This window comes from Coregonus lavaretus (genome assembly GCF_964263955.1).
Source record: "Coregonus lavaretus genome assembly, chromosome: 9".
NCBI classification, from domain to species: domain Eukaryota; kingdom Metazoa; phylum Chordata; class Actinopteri; order Salmoniformes; family Salmonidae; genus Coregonus; species Coregonus lavaretus.
Window position 1 is genome coordinate 24,040,521 of NC_139996.1, and position 26,963 is coordinate 24,067,483.

General features: G+C 47.1%; 1 protein-coding gene across 1 annotated transcript; it reads right to left on the reverse strand.

The window, feature by feature from the left end:
• Positions 1 to 24,875: 24,875 nt before the first annotated feature.
• Positions 24,876 to 25,487, reverse strand: LOC311134454 (achaete-scute homolog 1b-like; the record flags this gene model as incomplete). The annotated part of the gene is made up of 1 exon (XM_084168136.1): positions 24,876 to 25,487. One exon carries the CDS (start codon positions 25,485 to 25,487, stop codon positions 24,876 to 24,878), a length of 612 nt encoding a protein of 203 aa, XP_084024262.1.
• Positions 25,488 to 26,963: the final 1,476 nt, after the last annotated feature.

The window sequence follows — 26,963 nt, forward strand, 5'->3', positions numbered from 1 at the left end:
TAGGTCCAAAAGACTTCTCAACAGCTTCTACCCCCAAGCCATAAGACTCCTGAACAGTTAATCATGGCTACCCGGACTATTTGCACTGCCCCCCCACCCCATCTTTTTACGCTGCTGCTACTCTGTTCATTATTTATGCATAGTCACTTTAAGTCTACCCACATGTACATATTACTTCATCTACCTCAACTAGCCGGTGCCCCCGCACATTGACTCTGCACCGGTACCCCCCTGTATATATAGCCTCCCTACTGTTATTTTATTTTACTTCTGCTCTTTTTTTCTCAACACTTTTTTGTTGTTGTTTTATTTTACTTTTTTATTAAAAATAAATGCACTGTTGGTTAAGGGCTGTAAGTAAGCATTTCACTGTAATGTCTGCACCTGTTGTATTCGGCGCATGTGGCCAATACAATTTGATTTGATTTGATTTGAATTACTTCTCAGATAGAGTTCAATGTGTCAAATCAGAGGGCCTGTTGTCTGGACCTCTGGCAGTCTCTATTCTCTGTGTATATCAATGATGTCGCTCTTGCTGCTTGTGACTCTCAGATCCACCTCTATGCAGACGACACCATTTTGTATACATCTGGCCCTTCATTGGACACTGTGTTAACAAACCTCCGAACGAGCTTCAATGCCATACATCACTCCTTCCGTAGCCTCCAACTGCTCTTAAACGCTAGTAAAACTAAATGCATGCTCTTCAATCGAACGCTGCTTGCACCCGCCTGCCCGACTAGAATCACTACTCTCGGCGGGTCTGACTTAGAATATGTGGACAACTACAAATACCTAGGTGTCTGGTTAGACCGTAAACTCTCCTTCCAGACACATTAAGCATCTCCAATCCAAAGTTAAATCTAGAATCGGCTTCCTATTTCGCAACAAAGCCTCCTTCACTCATGCTGCCAAACATGCCCTCGTAAAACTGACTATCCTACCGATCCTTGACTTCGGCGATGTCATTTACAAAATAGCCTCCAACACTCTACTCAGCAAATTGGATGTAGTCTATCACAGTGCCATCCGTTTTGTCACCAATGCCCCATATACTACCCACCATTGTGACCTGTACGCTCTCGTTGGCTGGCCCTCACTACTTATTCGTCGCCAAACCCACTGGCTCCAGGTCATCTATAAATCACTGCTAGGCAAATCCCTGCCTTATCTTAGCTCATTGGTCACCATAGCAACACCCACCCGTAGTATGCACTCCAGCAGGTATATATCACTGGTCATCCCCAAAGACAACACCTTCTTTGGCCGCCATTCCTTCCAGTTCTCTGCTGCTAATGACTGGAACGAACTGCGAAAATCTCTGAAGCTGGAGACTCTTATCTCCCTCACTAACTTTAAGCATCAGTTGTCAGAGCAGCTTACCAATCACTGCACTTGTACACAACCCATCTGTAATTAGCCCACCCAACTACCTCATCCCCATATTGTAATTTATTTTGCTCATTTGCACCCCAGTATCTCTATTTGCACATCATCTTCTGCACATCTATCATTCCAGTGTTAATACTAAATTGTAATTATTTTGCACTATGGCCTATTTACTGCCTTACCTCCATAACTTACTACATTTGCACACACTGTATATAGATTTTCTATTGTGTTATTGACTGTATGTTTTGTTTTATCCCATGTGTAACTCTGTGTTGTTGTTGTTTTTATCGCACTGCTTTGCTTTATCTTGGCCAGGTCGTAGTTGTAAATAATCCTTAGCTCCCAGTTGTACTTGTGACTGAAGCTAAACTATATTTCCAGCCTAACCCTAAGGTAAAACATACCATGAAATATGCAACAAGCTCTCACAGTCTCACTTCAGAATTAGACGTTCATCCATGTTTCCCAAACATCACATTTTGAAGTGTTTAAGGCGAAGTTTAGGCATTAACTCAACATTTTTAAGGTTAGGGTTATGTTTAGGCATTAATTCCGAAATATTAAGGTTAGGCATTAATGGTTAAGATAAAGGTTAATGTTTGGGATAGGCTTAAAACAAAAATCTCAAAAACAACTTTCTATCGCTGGATTCAAATATGCAACCTTTTGCTCAGGAGGCAGAGGGTCCTAATGGTGACTGAACATGCAACCTTTTGCACCAGAGGCAGATGTTTATGCCAATCCGCCATCCCCGTCCACAACGCCCTAGCAAAATCGAAACCTACTTGAAGGTAACAGCGCTCACTGCTGCCCCTAGTGGCCAGTTTCCTTGTCATCTCCCAACGTCCTCAGACATGGATGGACGTTTAATATTGACTTGTATCACGGGTGACCTGGATGGAAATCTGTTTCCCAGACTCCCAACCCACAATTTGGGAAACACAACATTACATGTCAGGAGGGACAAGGGAAGGATAAACAAAGGATGGGAATAAGGGTAGATGACTGTAAGTAATGATCAACGCTGTGTCACTGTGAACAGGTTCTACAGGAGCAGGTCCCAACCTGTCAGTGAGAGGAGAGGAGAGGAGAGGAGAAGAGAAGAGAAGAGAAGAGAAGAGAAGAGAAGAGAAGAGAAGAGAAGAGAAGAGAAGAGAAGAGAAGAGAAGAGAAGAGAAGAGAAGAGAAGAGAAGAGAAGAGAAGAGAAGAGAAGAGAAGAGAAGAGAAGAGAAGAGAAGAGAAGAGAAGAGAAGAGAAGAGAAGAGAGAGAGAGACAAAGAGACAAAGAAATCACCTACAGGGAGATTAACCTAGAGAAGAGTCCCATAAACAAGCTGGTCCTGGGGCTCTGTTCACAAACACAAACAGATCCCAGGACAGCAACACAATTAGACCCAACCAAATCATGACAAAACAAAAAGATAATTACTTGACTCATTGGAAATAATTAACCACAAAACTGAGCAAACTGGAATGCTATTTTGCCCTAAACAGAGAGTACACAATGAAGGAAAGCTTTGACTATGTACAGACTCATTTAGCATAGCCTTGCTATTGAGAGAGGCCGCCAAGAGACTGACCCAAGAGAATACAGGCTATGTGCACACTGCCCACAAAATGAGGTGGAAACTGAGCTGCACTTCCTAACCTCCTGCCAAATGTATGACCATATTAGAGACACATATTTCCCTCAGATTACACAGACCCACAAAGAATTTGAAAACAAATCCAATTTTGATAAACTCCCATATCTATTAGGTGAAATACCACAGTGTGCCATCACAGCAGCAAGACTTCACAGCCACAAGAAAAGGGCAACCAGTGAAGAACAAACACCATTGTAAATACAACCCATATTTATGTTTATTTATTTTCCCTTTTGTACTTTAACTATTTGCACATCATTACAACACTGTACATAGCCATAATATGACATTTGAAATATCTATTTTCCTTTGAAACTTTTGTGAGAGTAATGGTTATTGTTCATTTCTGATTGTTTTTTTATCTATTTCTCTTGCTTTGCTTTGCTCCTGGCTTTCTCAAGTTCCTGTTTTCTAGTTTTCCCAGTTTTGACCATTCTGCCTTCCCTGACCTGAGCCTGCCTGCCGTTCTGTACCTGGTTACACCACCCTGGTTTATTGACCTCTGCCTGCCCTGACCCTGAGACTGCCTGCCGTTCTGTACCTTATGGACTCTGATCTGGATTACTGACCTCTGCCTGCCCTTGACCTGTCGTTTGCCTGCCCCCTGTTTTTGTAATAAACCTTTGTTACTTCGACACTGTCTGCATTTGGGTCTTCTCCTGAAACGTGATAAATTGAGAGACAGCAAGCGAGAGAGAGAGAGGAAAGTAGAGATAAAGAGAGAGAGAGGGGAGAATAGAAGAAAGGAGAGGACGGGACTGGGGAAGCATGCAGAAACACAAAAACAGCATCACAATATTGTATAATCAAACATACACACTCATAAACACAGCCTCACAAATGCATGGATCAGAATAGTCGAGGATGGAGGTAAGATGGTATTCACATACACACACACACACACACCACTACCGACAGCAATACACACAACAATCCACACATGCCTCAGAAGACACCACTGTCCTTGTCTGATGACTCACACACACACATGCACACACGCACACACAAACACACACCCACATTAGGAGGTCAGGCTAGGGGCAGCGTATGGTTGATGTATAAATTCCTGATGGGCTGGCAGACAGGTCTATAGGAGTCAAGGGCACGTTAAAGCTGTCAGGAAAAGACGAACATTGACTGAGGTTTCAGAACAATAACATACAGTGACTACCAGCTCCTGTTAACCAAGGGAGAAGGAAATTATGTGAAACAGCATAAAACTGGGGCTGAGGCAGAGACAGAGGCAAAGGCAGGTGTCCTACAATCAACCCATCCTTAGCCTTGATTACAAAAATATTGTAATCAGATTACAGATACTAAAAAGGTGGAAGTTCAAGTTTGTTCCAACTGAGCAAGTCTGACCATAAGTCAGAGACTACTATGATGACACACCAAATGTGTTTGATGGATCCTTGTTGTCTTCTTCTAATGCCTCTTAAGGGGAAAGTAATCCAAAAGTAATCAGATTACGTTACTGAGTTTGGTTAATGTCACGCCCTGGCTCGGGGGACTCTTAAATGTTGAGCCAGGGTGTGGAATTTCTGTAACATTTTCTATGTTTTCGTTCTAGATCGTTTAGATCTATGTTGGCCAGGGTGGTTCCCAATCAGAGGCAGCTGTAGCTTGTTGTCTCTGATTGGGGACCATACTTAATAATAATAATAATAATAATATACTTAGTCAGCCTGTTTTCACTAGTTTATACATTTAAATTTTTTACATTTTAGTCATTTAGCAGACGCTCTTATCCAGAGCGACTTACAGTTAGTGAGGGCATACATTATTTTTTTTATTTTCATACTGGCCCCCCATAGGAATCGAACCCACAACCCTGGCGTTGCAAACGCCATGCTCAACCAACTGAGCTACATCCGGCCATTCCCTCCCCTACCCTGGACGACGCTGGGCCAATTGTGCGCCGCCCCATGGGTCTCCCGGTCGCGGCCGGCTACAACAGAGCCTGGATTCGAACCAGGATCTCTAGTGGCACAGCTAGCACTGCGATGCAGTGCCTTAGACCACTGCGCCACTCGGGAGACAAATGATATAAAGATCCCACAAATGATTTATTGTGGGATCTTGTTCCGAAAGGTTTGTGTTGTAACCTAGGACTTCACGTATCGTTTGGTTTATTGTTTTGGTTAGTGTTGTGTACGAAATAAAGTATGTACGCTTATCACGCTGCGCCTTGGTCCGCTTCATCTGTCGACGATCGTGACAGAAGATCCCACCACCAGAGGACCAAGCAGCGTGCCCAGGAGGAGAAGTTGGCGATGTCCCAGGTGGGAGAATGGTGGTCATGGGAGGACATATTCGCGGGCAGAGGGCCATGGGCAAAAGTAAATGCCCAGGCAGGAGAGGAGAAACAGCGCCAACCGTGCCGACGACGGACACGCGAGAGGCAACCCCAAGTATTTTTTTTGGGGGGGGGCACACGGCGTGGACGACGGGGCTGCTGGAGGCAGCTACAGGGCGAATCGGCGGACTAGGAGAGGAGGCCACCAGGTTACGGGGGCTATTGGTCACGAGGGAGAAGGAGAGTGTAGAGGCACGGCGAGAGGAACTGGTTAGGCAGCAGAGGGAGCGGAGGTTTATGAGGAAACCCAGTCCCGCTCCTCGCACCAAGCAAGTGGTGTGTGTCACCAGTCCGGTCCGGCCCGTTCCTGATTCCCGCACAAGGCCAGTGGTGTGTGTTCCCAGTCCGGCCCGACCTGTTCCTGTCCCCCGCACCAAGCCTGTGGTGCGCGTCGCCAGCCCGGTCCGGCCTGTTCCTGTTCCCCGCACCAAGCCAGTGGTGCGCGTTGCCAGCCCGGTCCGGCCTGTTCCTGCTCCCCGCACCAAGCCAGTGGTGCGCGTCGTCAGCCCGGTCCGGCCCGTTCCTGCTCCCCGCACCAAGCCAGTGGTGCGCGTCGTCAGTCCGGCACGGTCCGTGCCTGTTCCACCGGTGCCTGGTCCGGCACCGGTCAGCTGCTCCACACCGGAGCCAGAGCAATCCGCTCCACCGGTGTCCAGTCCAGCTCCGGCCAGCGGGACCAGACCAGGGGCGCTACGGGGGGGTAGACAGAGAGTGGTGGTCACGCCCGGAGCCGGATCCGCCTCCGAGGCGGAATGCCCACCCGGCCCTTACCCCGTTGTGTTGGTGTGGCGCGGTCGCAGTCCGCGCCTTTGGGGGGGGGGTACTGTCACGCCCTGGCTTGGGGGACTCTTAAATGTTGAGCCAGGGTGTGGAATTTCTGTTACATTTTCTATGTTTTCGTTCTAGATCGTTTAGATCTATGTTGGCCAGGGTGGTTCCCAATCAGAGGCAGCTGTAGCTCGTTGTCTCTGATTGGGGACCATACTTAGGCAGCCTGTTTTCACTAGTTTATTGTGGGATCTTGTTCCGAAAGGTTTGTGTTGTAACCTAGGACTTCACGTATCGTTTGGTTTATTGTTTTGGTTAGTGTTGTGTACGAAATAAAGTATGTATGCTTATCACGCTGCGCCTTGGTCCGCTTCATCTGTCGACGATCGTGACAGTTAATCCAAAAATTATGTTACTGATTACAATTTTGAACAGATAACTAGTAACTGTAACAGATTACATTAAGAAACCTACCCAACCCTGAAAGTGGGCAGGGCCTCTGAGCATCCTTCCAGTCATTAGGTAGCAGGCAAACATCAGCTCTGTATCCCAGGAGTTCAGCAGTAGCCAGTTGAACCCAGACCCACACTTAGCAGTTTGGATGGAGTAGATTTACTCTGTAAACTGAGAATGTCACAGACAAAGGCACAGGAGAGCAGGGCATTGGGAAAAAGAGGGGGAGGGAGGGAGGGAGGGAGGGAGGGAGGGAGGGAGGGAGGGAGGGAGGGAGGGAGGGAGGGAGGGAGGGAGGGAGGGAGAGATTAAAATTGTTTGAATTGAGTCCACGCTCGCCCCATTCATTTGGTATTCTGCTTAAATCAGGGCTTTTGTTCGGCCTGGCGCAAAGTGGTGTCAATCATCTCGATCCGGTTTTGTAGGATGAGGGAATTTATTATGAATTTGCTCCTACAAATAATGAGGACCATCCCCCCCTCCCTCCCTCTCTCTCTCTCTTTCTCCCCCTCTCTCCCTCTCAATTCTAAACCCCCATCCCTCCTCACCCCCACCCCCGTATCAATGCTGGAGAATAGTCAATAGAGAGTGAAGTTAGCAATCTCTGGGCCACTCACACTCTGGACCCACATCAAAGTGACAGAGACGTCCAATCAGATTTGTCTTACAGGCATTACATGATGAATATGGTGCGGCTGCGGCACAAAAGCGCCTTTGTGACGCCCGGGAGTAGAGACTATTCACAGCCCGCCACAGCCATCCAGAGTGGAAGTAAATGGCCAAAAGGGCCCTCGCTGAAAAAAAGCACCCAAACTTGTGCAGCACAATGGGTCATGCAAATTACTAACCCCCCCCCCCACCTCCCACCTCCAACATCCCCCCAACCAGCACCCCCCTCCACCCCCTCTCAGGCCTGTGGTTGGGTGCCTCCTCCTCTGGGTCGTCTGAAGTTTAGGCCCTATTCAGCCACACACTGAAGTGTCAGTTAGGAGTGTTGGGCTACGAGCATTCAAACTTGTTTTTTCCCTTTCCTTTTCTTTCCCCCTTCTTATTCGAAAAGAGAAAGATTTCTTTTTTATAAAAAGATAGAAGAAAAACATGAGTCCAATGACTGACTTTTTTGTCAGAGAGTGAGACAACTAGGCGAGGTGGTGCAAGGGAAGGAGCCTATTGAATACTTTTTCTGCAGGGGGAACGAGGGTTTCTAACACAGCGGAGTGGCCTTCTGACATGAACTTGCATGAGGGAGAAAAGAGAAAATGAAATCTGATTGGCTCCATTTGGCATGGAGAAAGCCATTGTGTGTGTTTTGTGTAAAAGAGCCAGGTAGCCATTCCTAAGAAACACAGGAACAATATGGCTCAGTGCATTAGGTGAGTGGACCACTGAATCCAATGGACCTTCATGACACTGTGGCCATAATCGTTCCAAATCAAGGCTAGCAGGGTAGTGCCCAAATGTTCCTTAAGTTTTACCTTTATATTAACAATTTATTAATAGACCAACCAATTATTTATTAATTGTCCATCCATTAACCTTTTACTGCAGTGGGCTAAATCAGGGTCACACAGCATGTTTCTCGGTAGTCTTAAACAGATTTACTTTGAAACAAAAGTATACACCTCACACACATGGTTATGGGCTTAAAAAAAGAAGACACCTGTACCATGTCAGATATACAGTGGGGAGAACAAGTATTTGATACACTGCCGATTTTGCAGGTTTTCCTACTTACAAAGCATGTAGAGGTCTGTAATTTTTATTATAGGTACACTTCAACTGTGAGAGACGGAATCTAAAACAAAAATCCAGAAAATCAATTGTATGATTTTTAAGTAATTAATTTGCATTTTATTGCATGACATAAGTATTTGATACATAAGAAAACGTAATATTTGGTACAGAAACCTTTGTTTGCAATTACAGAGATCATACGTTTCCTGTAGGTCTTGACCAGGTTTGCACACACTGCAGCAGGGATTTTGGCCCACTCCTCCATACAGACCTTCTCCAGATCCTTCAGGTTTCGGGGCTGTCGCTGGGCAATACGGACTTTCAGCTCCCTCCAAAGATTTTCTATTGGGTTCAGGTCTGGAGACTGGCTAGGCCACTCCAGGACCTTGAGATGCTTCTTACGGAGCCACTCCTTAGTTGCCCTGGCTGTGTGTTTCGGGTCGTTGTCATGCTGGAAGACCAGCCACGACCCATCTTCAATGCTCTTACTGAGGGAAGGAGGTTGTTGGCCAAGATCTCGCGATACATGGCCCCATCCATCCTCCCCTCAATACGGTGCAGTCGTCCTGTCCCCTTTGCAGAAAAGCATCCCCAAAGAATGATGTTTCCACCTCCATGCTTCACGGTTGGGATGGTGTTCTTGGGGTTGTACTCATCCTTCTTCTTCCTCCAAACACGGCGAGTGGAGTTTTGACCATAAAGCTCTAATTTTGTCTCATCAGACCACATGACCTTCTCCCATTCCTCCTCTGGATCATCCAGATGGTCATTGGCAAACTTCAGACGGGCCTGGACATGCGCTGGCTTGAGCAGGGGGACCTTGCGTGCACTGCAGGATTTTAATCCATGATGGCGTAGTGTGTTACTAATGGTTTTCTTTGAGACTGTGTTCCCAGCTCTCTTCAGGTCATTGACCAGGTCCTACCGTGTAGTTCTGGGCTGATCCCTCACCTTCCTCATGATCATTGATGCCCCACGAGGTGAGATCTTGCATGGAGCCCCAGACCGAGGGTGATTGACCGTCATCTTGAACTTCTTCCATTTTCTAATAATTGCGCCAACAGTTGTTGCCTTCTCACCAAGCTGCTTGCCTATTGTCCTGTAGCCCATCCCAGCCTTGTGCAGGTCTACAATTTTATCCCTGATGTCCTTACACAGCTCTCTGGTCTTGGTCATTGTGGAGAGGTTGGAGTCTGTTTGATTGAGTGTGTGGACAGGTGTCTTTTATACAGGTAACGAGTTCAAACAGGTGCAGTTAATACAGGTAATGAGTGGAGAACAGGAGGGCTTCTTAAAGAAAAACTAACAGGTCTGTGAGAGCCGGAATTCTTACTGGTTGGTAGGTGATCAAATACTTATGTCATGCAATAAAATGCAAATGAATTACTTAAAAATCATACAATGTGATTTTCTGGATTTTTGTTTTAGATTCCGTCTCTCACAGTTGAAGTGTACCTATGATAAAAATTACAGACCTCTACATGCTTTGTAAGTAGGAAAACCTGCAAAATCGGCAGTGTATCAAATACTTGTTCTCTTTTGCATCCTAATATTACACTTTATATACATCACAGAAGACTGAAATATAACAAAACCGTTTGACATAAACACCAGATTTCTGCGTATTTTTTAAAATAATATTTATTAATTATGAAATTATGAAAAATATTAATAACGTTCCACCCATGATGCCACTAGTAATTTGACTGCAGGAAAGGGCTACAGCTGAGAATCGCATAAGGTGAAACAGCGCCACTGGTCGCCCCTGACACATTTGTTATTGTTTTTGCTTTGTTTATGAAACGGAGGAGAGGAATATCCAGCATCGTGGTAAAATAAATTGTAGTACATACTCTGCTGTTGTATCACGCATGCAATGATATGAAATGTATTCCGAGGAGAAAAGATAGTGTTTGTTGTTTGAAGTAACGTCTTTGTTATTGTAATTTTGCAAACAGACGTGGTTTCACCACTACGGATTCCAGCTTTAATTCGTCATTTAATGATTTTTTTTTTTTTTTTAGGCAATTTGAGTTCAATTAATTAATTTTACTTAAATTCAGTTCCATATTGATGTATTTGAAAACTGATTTGATTACAACCCAGAATGAAATATGACTAGGGCCCAGTTTGACCCAGTCAGGTCAACAAATTTGACCCAGTCAAGTGAAGAAAATCTCCTGGTCCTAATAACGTGATGGTTTTGAACGTCACAACAGCCTACCTACACTCATTACTCTTCCATTGGCCCCTGCACACTTGTCCAGCCATGTCCCTCTCTCTCTGCCTTCTCTTCTAGCCGTGTTTGTACAGAGCAGGCTAGACACGGGGCATGTGTTGCAATGCCATCCACACGTTACAAATGACCCGGCTGCAAATTAATCCTACGCTTGTTTTCCTTTTATGTGGTGTATGTCTGTATTCCTGCTTCACCGTATTCCTGCTTCAACATTAACAACTCTGTAGGCACTGCCCAAGGTTGTGCACCATCTTTCCATCTATCTTCCACCCTCTCTTTATTTTGTTATGTTTGTGTCTCACACTATCTCGCTCTATTTCTCTCTTCAAATGAATGTGTAATGAAGAATACTATAATGAACCTTGTCTAGGTAGGCCTGTTAATACCCACTGGAGCAGTGGTTAGCAGGTTTGCTAATACGAGCTGGGAGACCAGGGGTTGAGACTTGCAAGAGGCGTTTCATGTTGCCGTTTGCTAAAATCACTACAATTGTGGCAGCGGTGGGATGGCGCTTTGAGGGCCATTGGAGAGGCGTGCACATTCATTCTTATGGTCTAACTTTCTTATCAAGTAACTTTTTCGAAAACACTGTTTTTGCAAATACCATTTGAAAACAGCCACGAAATAAGCACGTTTCATGGTTAACAAGATCCAAAAGTATATGTTGCCAACAGCTGAAGATACACTATTATAATAAGTGTCAGTCAATAATGACCCTAGATGTCCTCATAATCTAATCTAGATTAGAGTTCAAAGTAGCTACTTCCATAGCCACTTGTCTCAATAGTGTGCATGTTTTAAGCGTATCAGCGGTCAAATATTGCTTAAAAGACCAAAACAAACACAGGCAGGTGAGTCTGCTGTCTGAGGAAAGGCAATGCATGCCAAGACAAAGTCCGCTTTCACCATTTTACAAGCACGGTGGCTGACTTATTACTATCAAGGGTTTACCTATAGACCTCACCACACCTCTCACCTGCACACAGGTGGAAAGCTGGAACGTGATTGGATGGAGGGCCTCGCTCTCTGACACCTATCTGATCCCTGCATTGACCTCTCACAGATAGACCTGATGCTATTCAGATACTCACTCCACTTTTCATAGCTACATTAAACAGGTGCCATTTAATTTTTTAAGTGTGCTGGATGATACTAAAATACATAAATTTCACTAAAGTTAAAATACTTTGGAAGTAAATCATTCATAAATAAATAACTTGTGAGTGACCTCTTTATTTACATAAGTAGCCTATTCACACCCCTGAGTCAATACTTTGTAGAAGCCTCACTCCTAAAAATTCAGCTCTCTCAGTTTTTAAATATATTGTGAAATACAAATCTATTTCCAACACAGCACAGCTATGAATATGCCATTATTGCCTACGGGGCCGTAACAAAAAAAGTTTTACAAAAGTACCACGGCTGTTTCTCTATCGCCTCTTTCGATGATTAGTGTTCCCATTTTGATGGACGCCGTCCTGTTGACTACATGCAGTTAGGATAGGTCTTATTCCATCCCAGATAACTACGTTAATTTCGTAGGCTATTCTATTTAGGCTATCCAAGCAGTGATTGTGTGGAGAGGAGAGAACGCGCTGATCTCAGTTTATTGATTTGAGGGCACCACAGGTGTCTCAGTGTCGTTATATGGGCCAATTTAGCCTGATATTATATTTATGGTAAATGTGCCGCCAGGAATGGAAAGGTTCGAGGCATACATCAAAGGTTTACCCACGGAAATGGTCCTGCGTGAATGGGTTCTTCATGATTGATAGTCAGTCTTTGATTACCCCAAAATGAATGTTACCCTTCGCATTGTGAGGGTGAAAAAAACATGGATGAACGTCTTATTCTGTCGTGAGACTGAGAGCTGGTAATGAAAATCACCTCACCATTCAAATGACCTGAATAGATCTATTTTTTCCCCTCTTCCTTTTCATGGATCTCGAGTGAATTGCATGGCCATCATCAGGAAACATAACGACTCAAGCACATGATGTCTTACTGCGCGTTGCATGACAAGAAAGGGCATTAAAAATAGCATTTCACGCATGTAATAATGGGCCAGCGGGGTTTTCTCGCCAACATTGGTTTGTCTATTGAGTCTCTGAGACGTGGGAGGTTATAAAAAGAAATGAGTAATTGATGTCATTTATCACTCCTTAGATTTTTCTGTCCAACCGGCAGGGGCCCATATACTGGACGGACGCGCACCATTAGCCAATGGAATTGCAGAGATCTTTGTAATTGAGTTCAGGCACGTGGCTTACACCTGCAAGTAGCAAACTTGTGGGCAAGGGACGAGAGAGATGACACTGTATATATACACAACCGTTCAAAAGTTTGGGGTCACTTAGAAATGTCCTTGTTTTCGAAAGAAAAGCAATTGGCTAATTGATCTGGCAGCTTCATTAAATAGTACCCGCAAAACACCAGTCTCAACGTCAAAAGTGAAGAGGCGACTCTGGGATGCTGACCTTCTAGGCAGAGTTGCAAAGAAAAAGCCATATCTCAGACTGCCCATCTTAATATTTTATTTTTATTGGCCAGTCTGAGATATGGCTTTTTCTTTGCAACTCTGCCTAGAAGGTCAGCATCCCGGAGTCGCCTCTTCACTGTTGACGTTGAGACTGGTGTTTTGCGGGTACTATTTAATGAAGCTGCCAGTTGAGGACCTGTGAGGCGTCTGTTTCTCAAACTAGACACTCTAATGTATTTGTCCTCTTGCTCAGTTGTGCACCGGGGCCTCCCACTCCTCTTTCTATTCTGGTTAGAGCCAATTTGCTCTGTTCTGTGAAGGGAGTAGTACACAGCGTTGTACGAGATCTTTAGTTTCTTGGCAATTTCTCGCATGGAATAGCCTTCATTTCTCAGAACAAGAATAGACTGACGAGTTTAAGAAGAAAGTTCTTTGTTTCTGGCCATTTTGAGCCTGTAATCGAACCCAAAATTGCTGATGCTCCAGATACTCAACTAGTCTCAAGAAGGCCAGTTTTATTGCTTCTTTAATCAGCACAACAGCTTTCAGTTGTGCTAACATAATTGCAAAAGGGTTTTCTAATGATCAATTAGCCTTTTAAAATGATAAACTTGGATTAGCAAATACAACGTGCCATTTGAACACAGGACTGATGGTTGCTGATAATGGGCCTCTGTACGCCTATGTAGATATTCCATTAAAAATCAGCCGTTTCCAGCTACAATAACCATTTACAACATTAACAATGTCTACACTGTATTTCTGATCAATTTGATGTTATATTAATCAACAACAAAAAATTGCCTTTCTTTCGAAAACAAGGAAATTACTAAGTGACCCCAAACTTTTTAACGGTAGTGTATATATAGAGAGAGAGCGAGAGAGAGAGAGAGAGAGAGAGAGAGAGGCATCAATTACAGTTTTCTGGACACTTGTAAAACCTATCCCATGCCATGTTCTGGTGGTTGATCATTAACATTACCAAATAGGCCTATAGTACACTGCCTTTTTTCCAAATACACTCATATTCCATTATCAAAATGTCGGTATCCGTTTTGCGAATCCAGTCAGCATGTTTTAGAATGCAACCCAAATTAAGCTAAATAACTCCTCGCTGTAGCTCAAAGTGGCCAAATCAAAGAAGCATTTTCATAATCTTTAACTGTTTTTTTCTATTTCCTTGTGCATAAATCATAGTCTATAGGGATGGTGCCAATTGGGATTTCAGCTGCTGCAGTTGTGGTTTATTATGATTCCATAGAGCGAGAGTAGGCTACAGTGAAGTTAAACTTGTTATTTCTCTTTGTCTCGTTGGTTCTGGCATCAATGTTTATGAGGCTCCCTCATAATACGCCTACACTCTTAGAAAAAAAGGTTCCTTATAGAACCAAAAAGGGTTATGTCCCTTGCTTCATATATGGAACCCCTAAAAGTTCTATATAGAACCCTTTTATAGGGTTCTTCTTCACTGAACCAAAATGGTTCCATATAGAACCCTGCATGGTGACATTTATTAATTATGGCTAGTCCTATTAAATAGTAATATTTTGAGCTAAGAATATAATTTAATACATAATTAAATAATGGACAAAATAATACCAGCATAGTTTTTAGAATGTATTGTCATTATATGCAAACATAGTTTGGAAATATGGCACTGGTGGCCAGGGAGGCATCTCTTTGTTTGAATGATGGCCCATGTCAACTCTGGCTGACTTCTTTACAATACAATGGAATACAATACAATACAATACAATATACAGTACTTTGTCCATTAGTTACAGTGAACAACAAAAATATGTTTTCTGCTGTGTTCTCATCCCCCCTTAACAGCAGACCTCACACATACAGTTGAGACGAGCACAGGTTCAAGCAGCACCCCTGCATGGCGAGCATGTTGTGGGGTTAAGGCCATGCTCAAGGGCCCAACGGTAGGGGAATGTTTTGAGGATGTAAACCCAGCAGCCCTCCAGTTGTCAGTTCAATTCCGCCTGTTTGTTTTTTTCAGCACCCGACCCAGGATTCGAAACCGGCCACCTTTCGGCCAAAGGTCCAACTCCTGCCAAAGGTCCAACTCCTTAGCCGCTGGGCTACCTGCTTGACTGGTTCCTGAATGAGTTAATCTTCTGAATTAATCTGCCAAAATGAAGAGAAAATGCTATGCAGACATAATTATTATGATGTAGAAGAACAAGTTACATGCAGTTGTTGTCAGCAGCAGCCGAAAGAGAGATCCTCTGCCTCTGATAGTTCTGGGTTACTGCCAGACTGAGCAAAACATAGTGTGTTAAAAGTAATGTAACCATTAACTAGGCTATTGATTCACCAATACTTATTATAGGCCTACATAATTTATTATAAATAATGTAAACATCCCTGCTCTCTCAGTCAGCAACAGTCTTCTAATGGCTTCATGAAACATATGCTAGTCCCTTCAATTGATGCACACTGAAATAAAATAAACAATTAGCTAACTGCCTATGTCAGGCTGGGTCTGTAGCTCTATTTGGCATATCCCATAATAAAACAATGTTTATTTGAAATAGTTGGCTGGCTAGCTTATAAAGTGGCGAATTAAAGTAGCCTAGCTTTTTCTGTTTAGCTAGCTAAGTTAACTAGCTAGTGTACAAACATGTTCAAATTCTAATAATGTTTCAACTTTATTTATCTAGCCTATTGTTTATCATATGACTTTGGCTTCATATATTTGAATTAAATAATCAACTTTGCTTATAATACATTGAAAGATAAAGTGCTCATCAGTAGCCTACTTGCAAGTTGGTTCAACCACCATCCTCTCTTGAATCATCATGCTGAAATGAATTGGCAGTTGGTTGTTTAATCGAAATGGCAGTTACATTTTGAATTGACCAAAAGATTCTATATAGAACCCCTTTTTTTTCTAACAGTGCTTTTATTAAACACCTTATGTGTTTTATTAAACACATTATACTCTTGCTTTTAGGTAGGGTTCAGCTTGCAACAGCACAGGCTTGAATACACCTTGCTGTTTGTCACTCAGACCTCAAAAACAATGTTGCAAAATAGGAATTGATCTTCCCTTAACATAGAAAGCTAACCTGACTAATGTCAGATAGCCATTTTTCGGACCAGGCGAAATCATGCAGCAGCATCATCATCATCATAATTAGCCTAATATGGATGAAAAATATGGGTTGTTTATGAATTGAAGGACCAATAAAAAGGGATTTAAAAAAAAAACGTAGGTGCTGGATTTTAGGCCGGTAGCAACCACCACAGGGTGTCTATTCAGAACACGAGGAAGCAGTAGTTCCAGTTCAAGGGTTTAATGAAGATCCACACACACACACACACACACACACACACACACACACACACACACACAACACCACTCTCTCTGAAACTAATTGTGGTCCTGTAAAGAACAGTATGGGAGAAATATGCCTATTTGCATGTCAACAAACTAAACAGGCTATGTGGACCAAAACAAATGATAGCTACACAAAGAAGCAATAGAGCAATGTAGAAAAATCTACACATTATAAAACATAATAAGCATGAGCGATCTATAACCGAAAATAGCCTAGCACCACAGACAAATGCTAACAAATGCTAATCGTTAATAAGCATGCTAAATAGTAATGCATTCCGGATGGCAATGCTAATGCTAGCGGGAGTACGCGAGCTAGCTAGCAAGTTTAACAAACGGTACATATTGTAATGACCTGACTAGATCATAAAAGAACAACTGTCCAGACAGAGGATTGAGTTTACGAATGGACGGTTTATTAAACCAACTTTACACAGGCTACTGTTTGGCCGTAGCCCACGCCAAATAAATGAAAGATAACCCACAAGCCAATCGTGACCTTCTCTTGTGAAGCCCAGACGTAAAGAGAGAGAACAAAGGCTAAACCTGGTCTTAACTTCCAATGCTCCATCCCCCTGCCCAACCCCCCTCCACGCCACTCCGCCAACCGCCAGGATGCCCGGCATCAGAACATTCCAGGCATTCCCGTGATTGGCAGATAGCAGGTTGATTGACATGTCGGACCCCGCGAACACTGGGTACTGGTAGGTACAACACAACCATCTACTAGCCTAACACATAACACACAGCTGTCTGTGCGGGTCGCTACACAGCCCCCCCCACCACAAAGTCCCTCGTCCCCGAGGGAACAAACAAAGTCTCTGAAGCGACCCGGAGGTCTCCTTTGCCTGCGTGGCTGTGATGGCCGCAGAGTGCCCCTCTGGGAACCAGGGGATGAAGGCAAGGACATGGGGGACAAGGAAGCGGGAACGGGTAATACAGTCCGTGGCTCTGGGGAACCACGCGGTGACACAGGGGGAGTGGGCTGTCTGGAGCCTTGTCTGCGGCACCTGGGGATGGGTGCCTGGAGAATGTCATTGCCAGAGAGGGGAATTGTGGGGGTTCCTGGGGTTTGGGGAGAAGAGGCCCCTCTATATGGGGCTAACCTGTCCCGGTGCAGTGTCACCTTTCTCCCCCTGGGAGGAAGCTGCACCCGGTAAACAACCTCCCCTACCCTCTCCAGGACACTGCAGGGTCCCACCCAGTGACTGTCCAACTTGGGGCATCTGCCCTTTTTCCTTAGCGGGCTGTAGACCCAGACCAGCTCCCCAGCCACAAAGTGCCTTCCCCGGGTGTGAACGTCATAGTTCCTCTTCTGCCTCACACCTGCATTCAGCAGCTGCTCTCTGGCGAAGGTGTGGGCTGTCTCCAGGCGGTCCTGGAGTCTCCGGGCATACTCCGGCCCCGGGGAAACATGAGGGCTATCCAGGGGCCGACCAAACGCCATCTCCGCAGGGGTACGGATCTCTCTCCCCAGCATGAGGAGGGCAGGCGTGCAGGAGGTGGAGTCTTGGACAGCGGAGCGGCATGCCATGAGGACCATAGGCAGGTCCTTGTCCCAGTCACGCTGGTGTTTGGAAGAGACGATGGCCAGCTGCTGTCCAAGCGTTTTGTTGAAGCGCTCCACAAGGCCATCACTTTGAGGATGGAGAGGAGTAGTGCGGGTCTTGTGCATACCCAGCCTCTCACACATGGTGGCGAACACACGGGACTCAAAGTTTCTGCCTTGGTCGCTGTGGATGGACTCTGCAGCTCCAAACCTGCTGAACATCCCCGCTGTCAGGGCGTCGACGATGGTCTCTGCCTCCTGGTCAGGCAGAGCATAGGCCTCGGGCCATTTTGTGAAATAGTCCATGGCCGTGAGCACCCAGCGGTTTCCACTGTCTGTGGTGGGGAACGGCCCAACTAAATCCACTCCCACCCTCTCCATGGGAGCCCCCACTGGGAACTGTTGGAGCTGAGCATGAGAGCGGCCTGGGGGGCCCTTTCTCGCTGTGCAGTTGTCACAGCGGCGGCAAAAGTCTTCCACATCCCTCTTGTGCTGCCCCCAGTAAAAGCCCTGACGGAGGCGGCGCAGTGTTTTTGTGACCCCAAAGTGTCCAGTCCCCACCCCCCCATGAGTACTCTGGAGCACAGCCTCCCTCAATGCTTTTGGGACCACCACCTGCCACCTCTCCTCCCCCGTAGCTGACTCCTTCCATGCCCGCTGTAACACGCCATCAGCCAGCCGCAGTCGCTCAAACTTTGACCACAACCCTTTGGTCGCGAGTGAGAGCGCTGTCACCTCTTCCCATGGTGGCCTCACCTGCGCCTCTACCCACTGTAGCACTGGCTGTAGGTCTGTGTCCCGTCCCTGCTGCTGTCCCCATTCAGCCACGTCGACAGTCTGCAGCTCACAGCAGACAGGCCCGCTCGCCCGACACACTGTGGCACAGACCCCCTCCTCTGCACACAGCTCTCTCTCCCGTCCCTCTCTCCGTTCACAGTGGCGGCAGCCGTCTGCAGTACAGGGCCGACGGGACATGGCGTCGGCGTTGGAGTGGCGTGCCCCTGCCCTGTGCACCACCGTGAAGTCATACGGCTGAAGCTCCTCCAACCAGCGTGCCACCTGCCCCTCTGGCTCTCTGAAATACATGAGCCACTGGAGAGCAGAGTGGTCAGTCCTTACAGTAAAGGGCAGACCACCCAGGTAGTACTTGAAGTGTTTGACGGAAGCCACAACAGCCAAGAGCTCCCGCCGGGTGACACAGTAGCGGCGCTCATGTTTGTCAAATGTTTTGCTGAAGTACGCCACCGCTCTCTCCCCCTCTGGCCCCACCTGGGCCAGCACCCCACCCATGCCCACATTGCTCGCGTCTGTGTCCAGGATAAAGGGCAATGTGAGGTCAGGGGGGGCGAGCACGGGGGCCTCGATCAGTGCACGTTTGAGGGTGTTGAACGCCTCCTCACACTCCACTGTCCAAGTGAAAGCCTTGTCCTTCGGCAGCAGGCGGTTCAGTGGAGCAGCAACGCTTGAGAAGCCCCGTACAAACCTCCTGTAGTACGAGGCCAGGCCCAGGAAGCTCTTCAGCTGACGCTGGTCGGTGGGGGTGGGCCAGTCTCTGACAGCCGCTACCTTGTCCTCCATGGTGCTGATCCCCTCCTTCCCCACTCGGTGGCCCAAGAAGGACACCTCTCTCCTCATGAAGTGGCACTTCTCGGGGTGGAGCTTCAGACCTGCGGCAGCCACCCTCTCCAGCACACACCGTAGCGCCCCCAGGGCTGACTGGAAGGAGCTGCCATGGGCCAGGATGTCATCGAGGTATACCAGACACTGCTGTCGGGGGATGCCATCCAGCACCCTGTCCATCAAACGCTCAAAAGTAGCTGGAGCGTTGCACAGGCCAAAGCACAGGACCTTGAACTGCCAGTGTCCTCTGTTAGTGGAGAACGCAGTTTTGGCTCTGGCCTCTGGGGAGAGGGGCACCTGCCAGTAGCCACTGCGGAGGTCTAGTGAGGAGAACCAGGAGGACCCCCTAACCAGGTCCAGCGACTCATCGATACGTGGTATGGGGTATGAGTCCTTCCTGGTTACCTCATTCAGCCGCCTGTAGTCCGCACAGAACCTCAGCTTGCCCCCCTTCTTCGGAACCATGACGACTGGCGCCGCCCAGGGGCTGTCTGAGGGCTCAATGAAGTCTGCCCGCTGCATCTCCAACACAGCCTTGTCTGCCGCCTCCTGGCGTGCCAGCGGGATACGGCGGGGACGCATCTTGATAGGTCGAGCATCACCTGTGTCGATCTCATGCTGCACCAGATGAGTCTGACCCACCTCTTCCTCACTCAGCGCAAAGCTGTCTCTGAATTCAAACAGCAACTGCCTCAACCGTTCCTGCTGCTCGGGGTCAAGACCAACACAGTTCCTCCCCCATATCTCCCTCACTGCAGACAGTGTTCTCTCCCCTCCCATCTGGGGTAGCTGGGCTGGGGGGGCGCGGCCCAGGCTCACAGAGGGCTGTGTCGTGGAGGTAGCTGGGGGAATGTAACACAACGCCGTAGGTGACAGGGGAGCTGGGGAAAAGTCACACCCAGATGTGGGGGAGGGGGGGCAGCCATGAGTCTCTGCTGCTTTAACTGTTGGAGTAAAGGGTTTGTTGGGTTGAGTGAATGTGACATTAGGGGCCATGGTCACCTCCGGCCCTCCCTGGAAGCTCAGTGTGCCCCTATTTAGGTCTAACTGGCAGCCTGTGCTCCTAAGAAAGTCCAACCCCAGGATACAAGGGTCCTGCACAGCCGCCACCCACACAGGATGACGCACAGTCCTGCCCCCTACTGTCAGAGTCATTATTCCCTTCCCTTTCATGGGTGCCAGCTCACCTGTGACTGTGCGGAGCTGCACAGTTGTAGGCTCACACTGAGTCCAGCCTGGCACAATATCTGGCCTCACCAGGGTTACTGTGGACCCAGTGTCCACCAGGGCGGAGCAGGGCACCCCCTCCACAGTGACAGGGACATGACAAAAGTCCCCAACACAGGTCCGGCCCACCACAACAACAGGCTCCATCCGCTTGCCCTCGTCTGCTTCTGGGGGAAGTGGAGCCTTGCTTCCCCGTCTGTGCCGGTGGGCTCCTCCTGAAGAAGATGGTGGTTGGGATAGAAAGCCAGGGGTCCGCACTACCCGGTCTATGCGGACCCCGAGCCGTTTCCCTGAGCTCTGGGGGACATGGGGCAATCTCGGCGCAGATGGCCTGGCTGGCCACAACCCCAGCAGACCCTGGGACCAGGGCGTGTGTTTCGTGCCGCCTGTAGCGACACAGCACGAATGAGTTCTGTCATTTCAGCCACCCATGCAGGCTTTTCCGGCTCCGGGCTGCTCTGCCCCCCAGCTCGCACAGAGGGTCTGTCTCCCTGCACCCCCACCAAAGCCCCAGCTGAAGCCCCAGCCCACACCAGCTCCCTCTCCAAAGCCATCTCCAAGGCTACCTGCAATGACTCAGGATGAGCCAGCTGGGTCTGTATGCGCAGCTCCGTAGGAGAGAGCGCCTGTATGAACTGGTCCCGTGCTAGCTCGCTCTGCACGGAGGGGGGCATGTGAGCATATGCCCGCCGAGAGAGGCTCTCAATGTCATTAGCTAGCACCCGTAGAGGCTCTCCAGGCTGCCTGCGTCTATTACTCAGTTCGGAGCGCAGTAGCCCGGGCTGTACACACTGTCCATAGCGCCTCCTCAGTGCTCCCACTAAAGCACCATAATCACGTCTGTCCTCGGGGCTAATCAATATCAAACAGGCCAGAGCTTCATCCGTGAGGCATAAAGCCAACTGCAGTGCCCTATCTTCACCCGACCACCCCCTAAAATGAGCTAACAGTTCAAACTGAGCATGAAAAGCTTCCCAATCCGCCTTACCGGAATACTTCGGGGTCTTAACGGATACGGACGCAGCCGGGAACTGGGCGCCGCCATGTTTGTTTACATCCTGAGCCCCAGATTCCTCGTCCCGCCGCGTCGACGTCACCCCTTCGGTCCGCCCACCAGAATCCGCGCGAAACACAGTCGACGAAGCACTCATGCCCGCTTCAGCCGCCATCACTCTAACGTCCTCCCTCAAGCGGCCTCTGGGCTCCGATGCCCTGGCGATCTCCTCAGCCAGAACCCCCGACGTCCATGCACACGCACCTCCTTGGCCATAATCGTCCCCTACCTCCACCTTCACTTTCGGATTCCCTCGAAGCATCTTCAACCCCCGTTCTCACCTACGGTAGCTAGCCACAGAAGTCAGCTAGCTAGCTGGCTAACTTTTATCAACGTTTTTACTTCTGACACCAATGTAATGACCTGACTAGATCATAAAAGAACAACTGTCCAGACAGAGGATTGAGTTTACGAATGGACGGTTTATTAAACCAACTTTACACAGGCTACTGTTTGGCCGTAGCCCACGCCAAATAAATGAAAGATAACCCACAAGCCAATCGTGACCTTCTCTTGTGAAGCCCAGATGTAAAGAGAGAGAACAAAGGCTAAACCTGGTCTTAACTTCCAATGCTCCATCCCCCTGCCCAACCCCCCTCCACGCCACTCCGCCAACCGCCAGGATGCCCGGCATCAGAACATTCCAGGCATTCCCGTGATTGGCAGATAGCAGGTTGATTGACATGTCGGACCCCGCGAACACTGGGTACTGGTAGGTACAACACAACCATCTACTAGCCTAACACATAACACACAGCTGTCTGTGCGGGTCGCTACAATATTTACAGACAGTATTTAGCTCCAACCAACAAGACATCAGGATTTTGGCACTTACATTTAGCTGCACGCACAATAAAACATCAGAAAGAAAATCTTTTTTTCTAAGGAGGTAGAATAAGCAGGAGAGAAAAACCCAGTTGTCATCAGAATGTAAACTACAGACTGCCTGAGGCCCTGTCTGGTCGGGTATTACCGTAGGTCCTGGGGGGAAAGGCTGCTGATTGGCGAATACAATTAAGATGATTGGCGTGACGCTTTTTCAATAACAAAACTAAAAGAAAGTTGGGGTATTGGAAAGGAGATGAGCTGGCCGTTTTTACAATGGATATAAATGTCAATGGAAAGAAGCTATAACAAATTAAAAGGGAATGTTAGCTGTTATTTCAGAGTTTGATGTGACTGGGTTAGCTTTTGTTAGCTGTTGATTTCTAAAATCCCCATTAAGCTACACTCTGGGGTAGCCTAGGGATAGAACCCTCAAGGTTATTTGCCTTCACTGGGTAGGCTATATAGCCTACTGTGTATAGAACATTTCGTCCAAAGAACCAAAAGGTTCTATATAGAACCCCAAATAACCCTTTTTTTCTAAGAGTGTAAGGATAATGAGGCGCAATGGGGTGTTGTGCTCCCCATTTAGCAGGAGATTGCGGTTTTGATTGGGTTGTGTGCGCCCTGAAAAACACAGTCGGATATACAAGTAGTCTACAACCCCAGGTTTTATTTAGATTGATCGCAATCGGCCAATAAGAATGGTTGACCCGCTGCATTGTCTTCCTGACTTTCCCTGAGCCATATTTCAAAGTGATTATAGGCCTACCCCTTTGAGGAAAGTGTATAGTAGGCTATACACTCTCCCTCCCTCCCACCCAATCCGCTCCAGGCCCTCTGGGTTGGGCGAAGAGAGAGAGCATGAAAAAGAAACAATGCAGTGCATGAAACGTAATATTAATTTCCCGGTTCTCTATGCAGACAAAGCGCAAGGCAAGGTGCACGTCTTTAAATGGTTATTGAGCGCTCACACAGCTGTGCAGTTCTCCCTTGTGTGCCAGAACAACTCGGTAAAATGTCAGACTAGGCCTTTGAATAGAACCACAGAAGAAGTCAAATTTGATTTGATTTGAAATAGCCTATGAGTCAGGTGTGTCTACATAATAATCCAATAAAATAGCCTATTATTTGTGAGCATGCCTGTCATGCCTAAGCTACCTACTATTTGAGAAAGCTGATTTAACTGTGTCCACACAATAATGCAACAACACCACACAATTTTATATAAATAGAGTTATCTTTATTCATAAAAAAATGTTTACACAAAATATATCTGTTAAAGTCGGAGTCATAGGAGTCTACGAAAAACGGAGAGCAAGTGCATACATTGATAAAGGTCTCCATCCCACGTAAACCCCTTCAACCTTTCACGGGAAGCTGTAGAGGTCTATTGCTGACCAATGGCTTGACACAGACATACTTGCCAATTTAACTATCCAGTGGTCCGGTCATGGCTATCTCATGCGCTCTCACGGTCAGCAAAGTGGCAGTGTTCATTATTGCAGAACTTTTGTTTTGTTTATCTCAATTAACAAAAATAAGTATTTATAGGCTATTGAACAACTAAGAATTTCAATTTCAGACAATGTGCACCAAAGTTCATTTTAGATTGCGCTTAATCTTCGATAAAATCTTCCCAGCAGATGCAGGCAGTTAAAATAAGGAGTCTTGCTCTCATGTGAAACTGCTATCGACAGCAAAGTCCTTGGGAGCCACAACCGTGCACTTCTGCTGGGCTACTGTGCAGTCCCCACAGCTGCTGTTTCATTCACTAATTGCCCGTATTCAAACTCATCGATAAAGACATAATTCCACGCATCACCCAAGTGAAGTCATTCGTCCTTCGACGCTTTGTCCATGCGTGCGCGAACAGTCTCTCTACCCTGTTGTTCCAAGGGGAACCCAAGCGCCGTTCGACTCCCTTCTCTATTGTAGCATAGCAACGGTAACTCTGAGTTACTTTCCTCTCTCATTGCTTTGTACCTGCAAACGCTGCCTGGCGAGCGGAGAGAGAGAGAAAGTCGGTGCCAAGAGTGTGTTCACGGGTGTCTCGCCTGCAGAGTGAATCGAATAACTTGTCATTCTTTTCAACTTTGAGTCTCTTTTGATTGAATAAGCCCCTGTCTATACATGGGTGCTGTTGGATGGTAACGACAATTAGGCTACCTGCGTGTGTCTCAGTATCTGTCGAACCAGGTGGTAAAGTCCAGCAGCTCCTGCTCCTCGGAGCTCAGGGGCTCATAGCTCCCCTCATCGGAGGAACAGGTGGAGTGGGGTGACTCCGGCTCCGCCGAGTAGCTGTTGGAGATGGTAGGGGAAGGCACCCCGCACTGGAAGGCGGCAGACACGGCATCATGCTCGTCTAGTAGCTGCTGCAGGGCTCGGATATATTCCACGGCGGACCGCAGCGTCTCCACTTTGCTCATCTTCTTGTTGGCTGCCCCGTTGGGCACGTGCTGACGCAGGGTCTGGAACCCCATGTTGACTTGTTTGACCCGGTTCCTCTCGCGCTCGTTCCGCCGGGCCACGGCCACGGGCAGTTGCTGGGGGATGGAGTAGCCGAGTCCGTTAAAGCTGAGCCGCCGCTTGCAGCGCAGGAGCTCCGGGGAGCTGGAGCGCTGTCTTTTCAGCACCGTGGTCTTGCTTTGGTAGCCGGCTGCAGTTGTGTCGTTAGGGAGAGCGCACTCCTGGGCTGGGGCGTGCAGGGTAATGGTGGTGCGCCTCTCCATCAGTCCAAATGTGTATGCGTTCTGCGCCATTTGCGTGGTGGTGATGGTGGTAGTCTCCATGTTGGTCGGTGGTGAGACAGGGCTACTGACAGATGTGGGTTGCAACAGCGCAGCCTCACAGACAGACACTCAGTGGAAGAAGAGATTACAAAAATAGACAGAGGTTGGCAGTGCACTGCTCTCGTGTCCTTCGCGTGGGAGCCGTGTGACTATAGCTGGAGCGCGCTGTGGCTATTTGGTGTCCAAGTCTTTCTTGACTGCGCTTGCTTACTTCAAGAGCCGATCTGACCCAAACTTTGGCAGCACTCCTCTTTTTCAACACGCGCCCCACACACCCCACCCTTTGGAGACGCACGCTTCCCCGCGAGGCCCCGCCCGCCGCTGTGTGATTCATCTGCTAGCCGACTCCGCAAGCCAGGCGCGTGGCTCCGGGAGCTCAATAAACAATCCAGAGCTTTCACTGCGCCAGGAGCACGCGCTGGGCTCATTTACATTCCAATGTCGCCAACTTGAAAGCCCATTGGTGGATTCAAACGGCCTGCAACCCGGAGAAAATAAAGAAATAGAGATAAATAAATAAAAATTAAATAGGAGAGAATGAAGAAAAGGGAATGGTTTGGTTCTTTGAAATGCCTTTTGAATTTGACAATATACCCCTGGCAAGTCTTCAAATTATCAGTCTTCCCCCACTCCACCCTTCTCCTCTCACTCTTTAAAATCCCAAATACCAAGGACGCTCTCTCCGGTATCCAGGTTACAGCCTTAGAGAGGAAAATAAATGGCAAGCGTGTCTCTGTATAGAATAATTGGCCATTATAGAACTAGCATAGAAACACGATTAATTTATTGTAAACATAATGTTTATGACGTGTGGGTATGTCTGCAAAGGGCATATCGCTGCCGTGCGTAATGACCCCCTAAAACTAGTGCTCTACAGGTGCATATTGTCTGCATAGAGATCCAAGCATCTACTGCCTGGCTATATTGGCAGCTGATGTTCTGTTGGATTCTGTGCCATTCCAAAACTCAAATGCAAGCCCCAAATGTCATACGTAAAAAGTGTGTTCGCAAACATGGATTTTAGTGTTTAGGATAATATGTTATAGCCTAAATAAGCCTATTCAATGATTCAGTTATTACGCACATTGGAAGTATTAATACATATACAACTTCAGGTACCACACTGAACTTTGTGTTCTCGTTATAGGCGAGTTTCAACGTGGTTGATGGATTGTCTTTTTCAGCACCACATTCGATTGGACAGCACGTTGCAGTAACAGTCCTTGTGTTATTTATGGTCAAATGGCTGCACAAGCCTAATCCTCCACAGAAAGTGTAAATAGGACAATATGCAGAATTGGATTCAAGTGGATTATTTCTCATGCTTTCATATGTTCATGGAATGCAACATTTTGTACTTTAGCGCGCTGATAACTCGCAACATTTCCTGCTCTTACAAAAAAAGTTTATGCACTGAGATTTTTTCAACAAATAGTCTCAAATTGAAATCTATAGTTTCTCCGGTTCTCTGTGTCA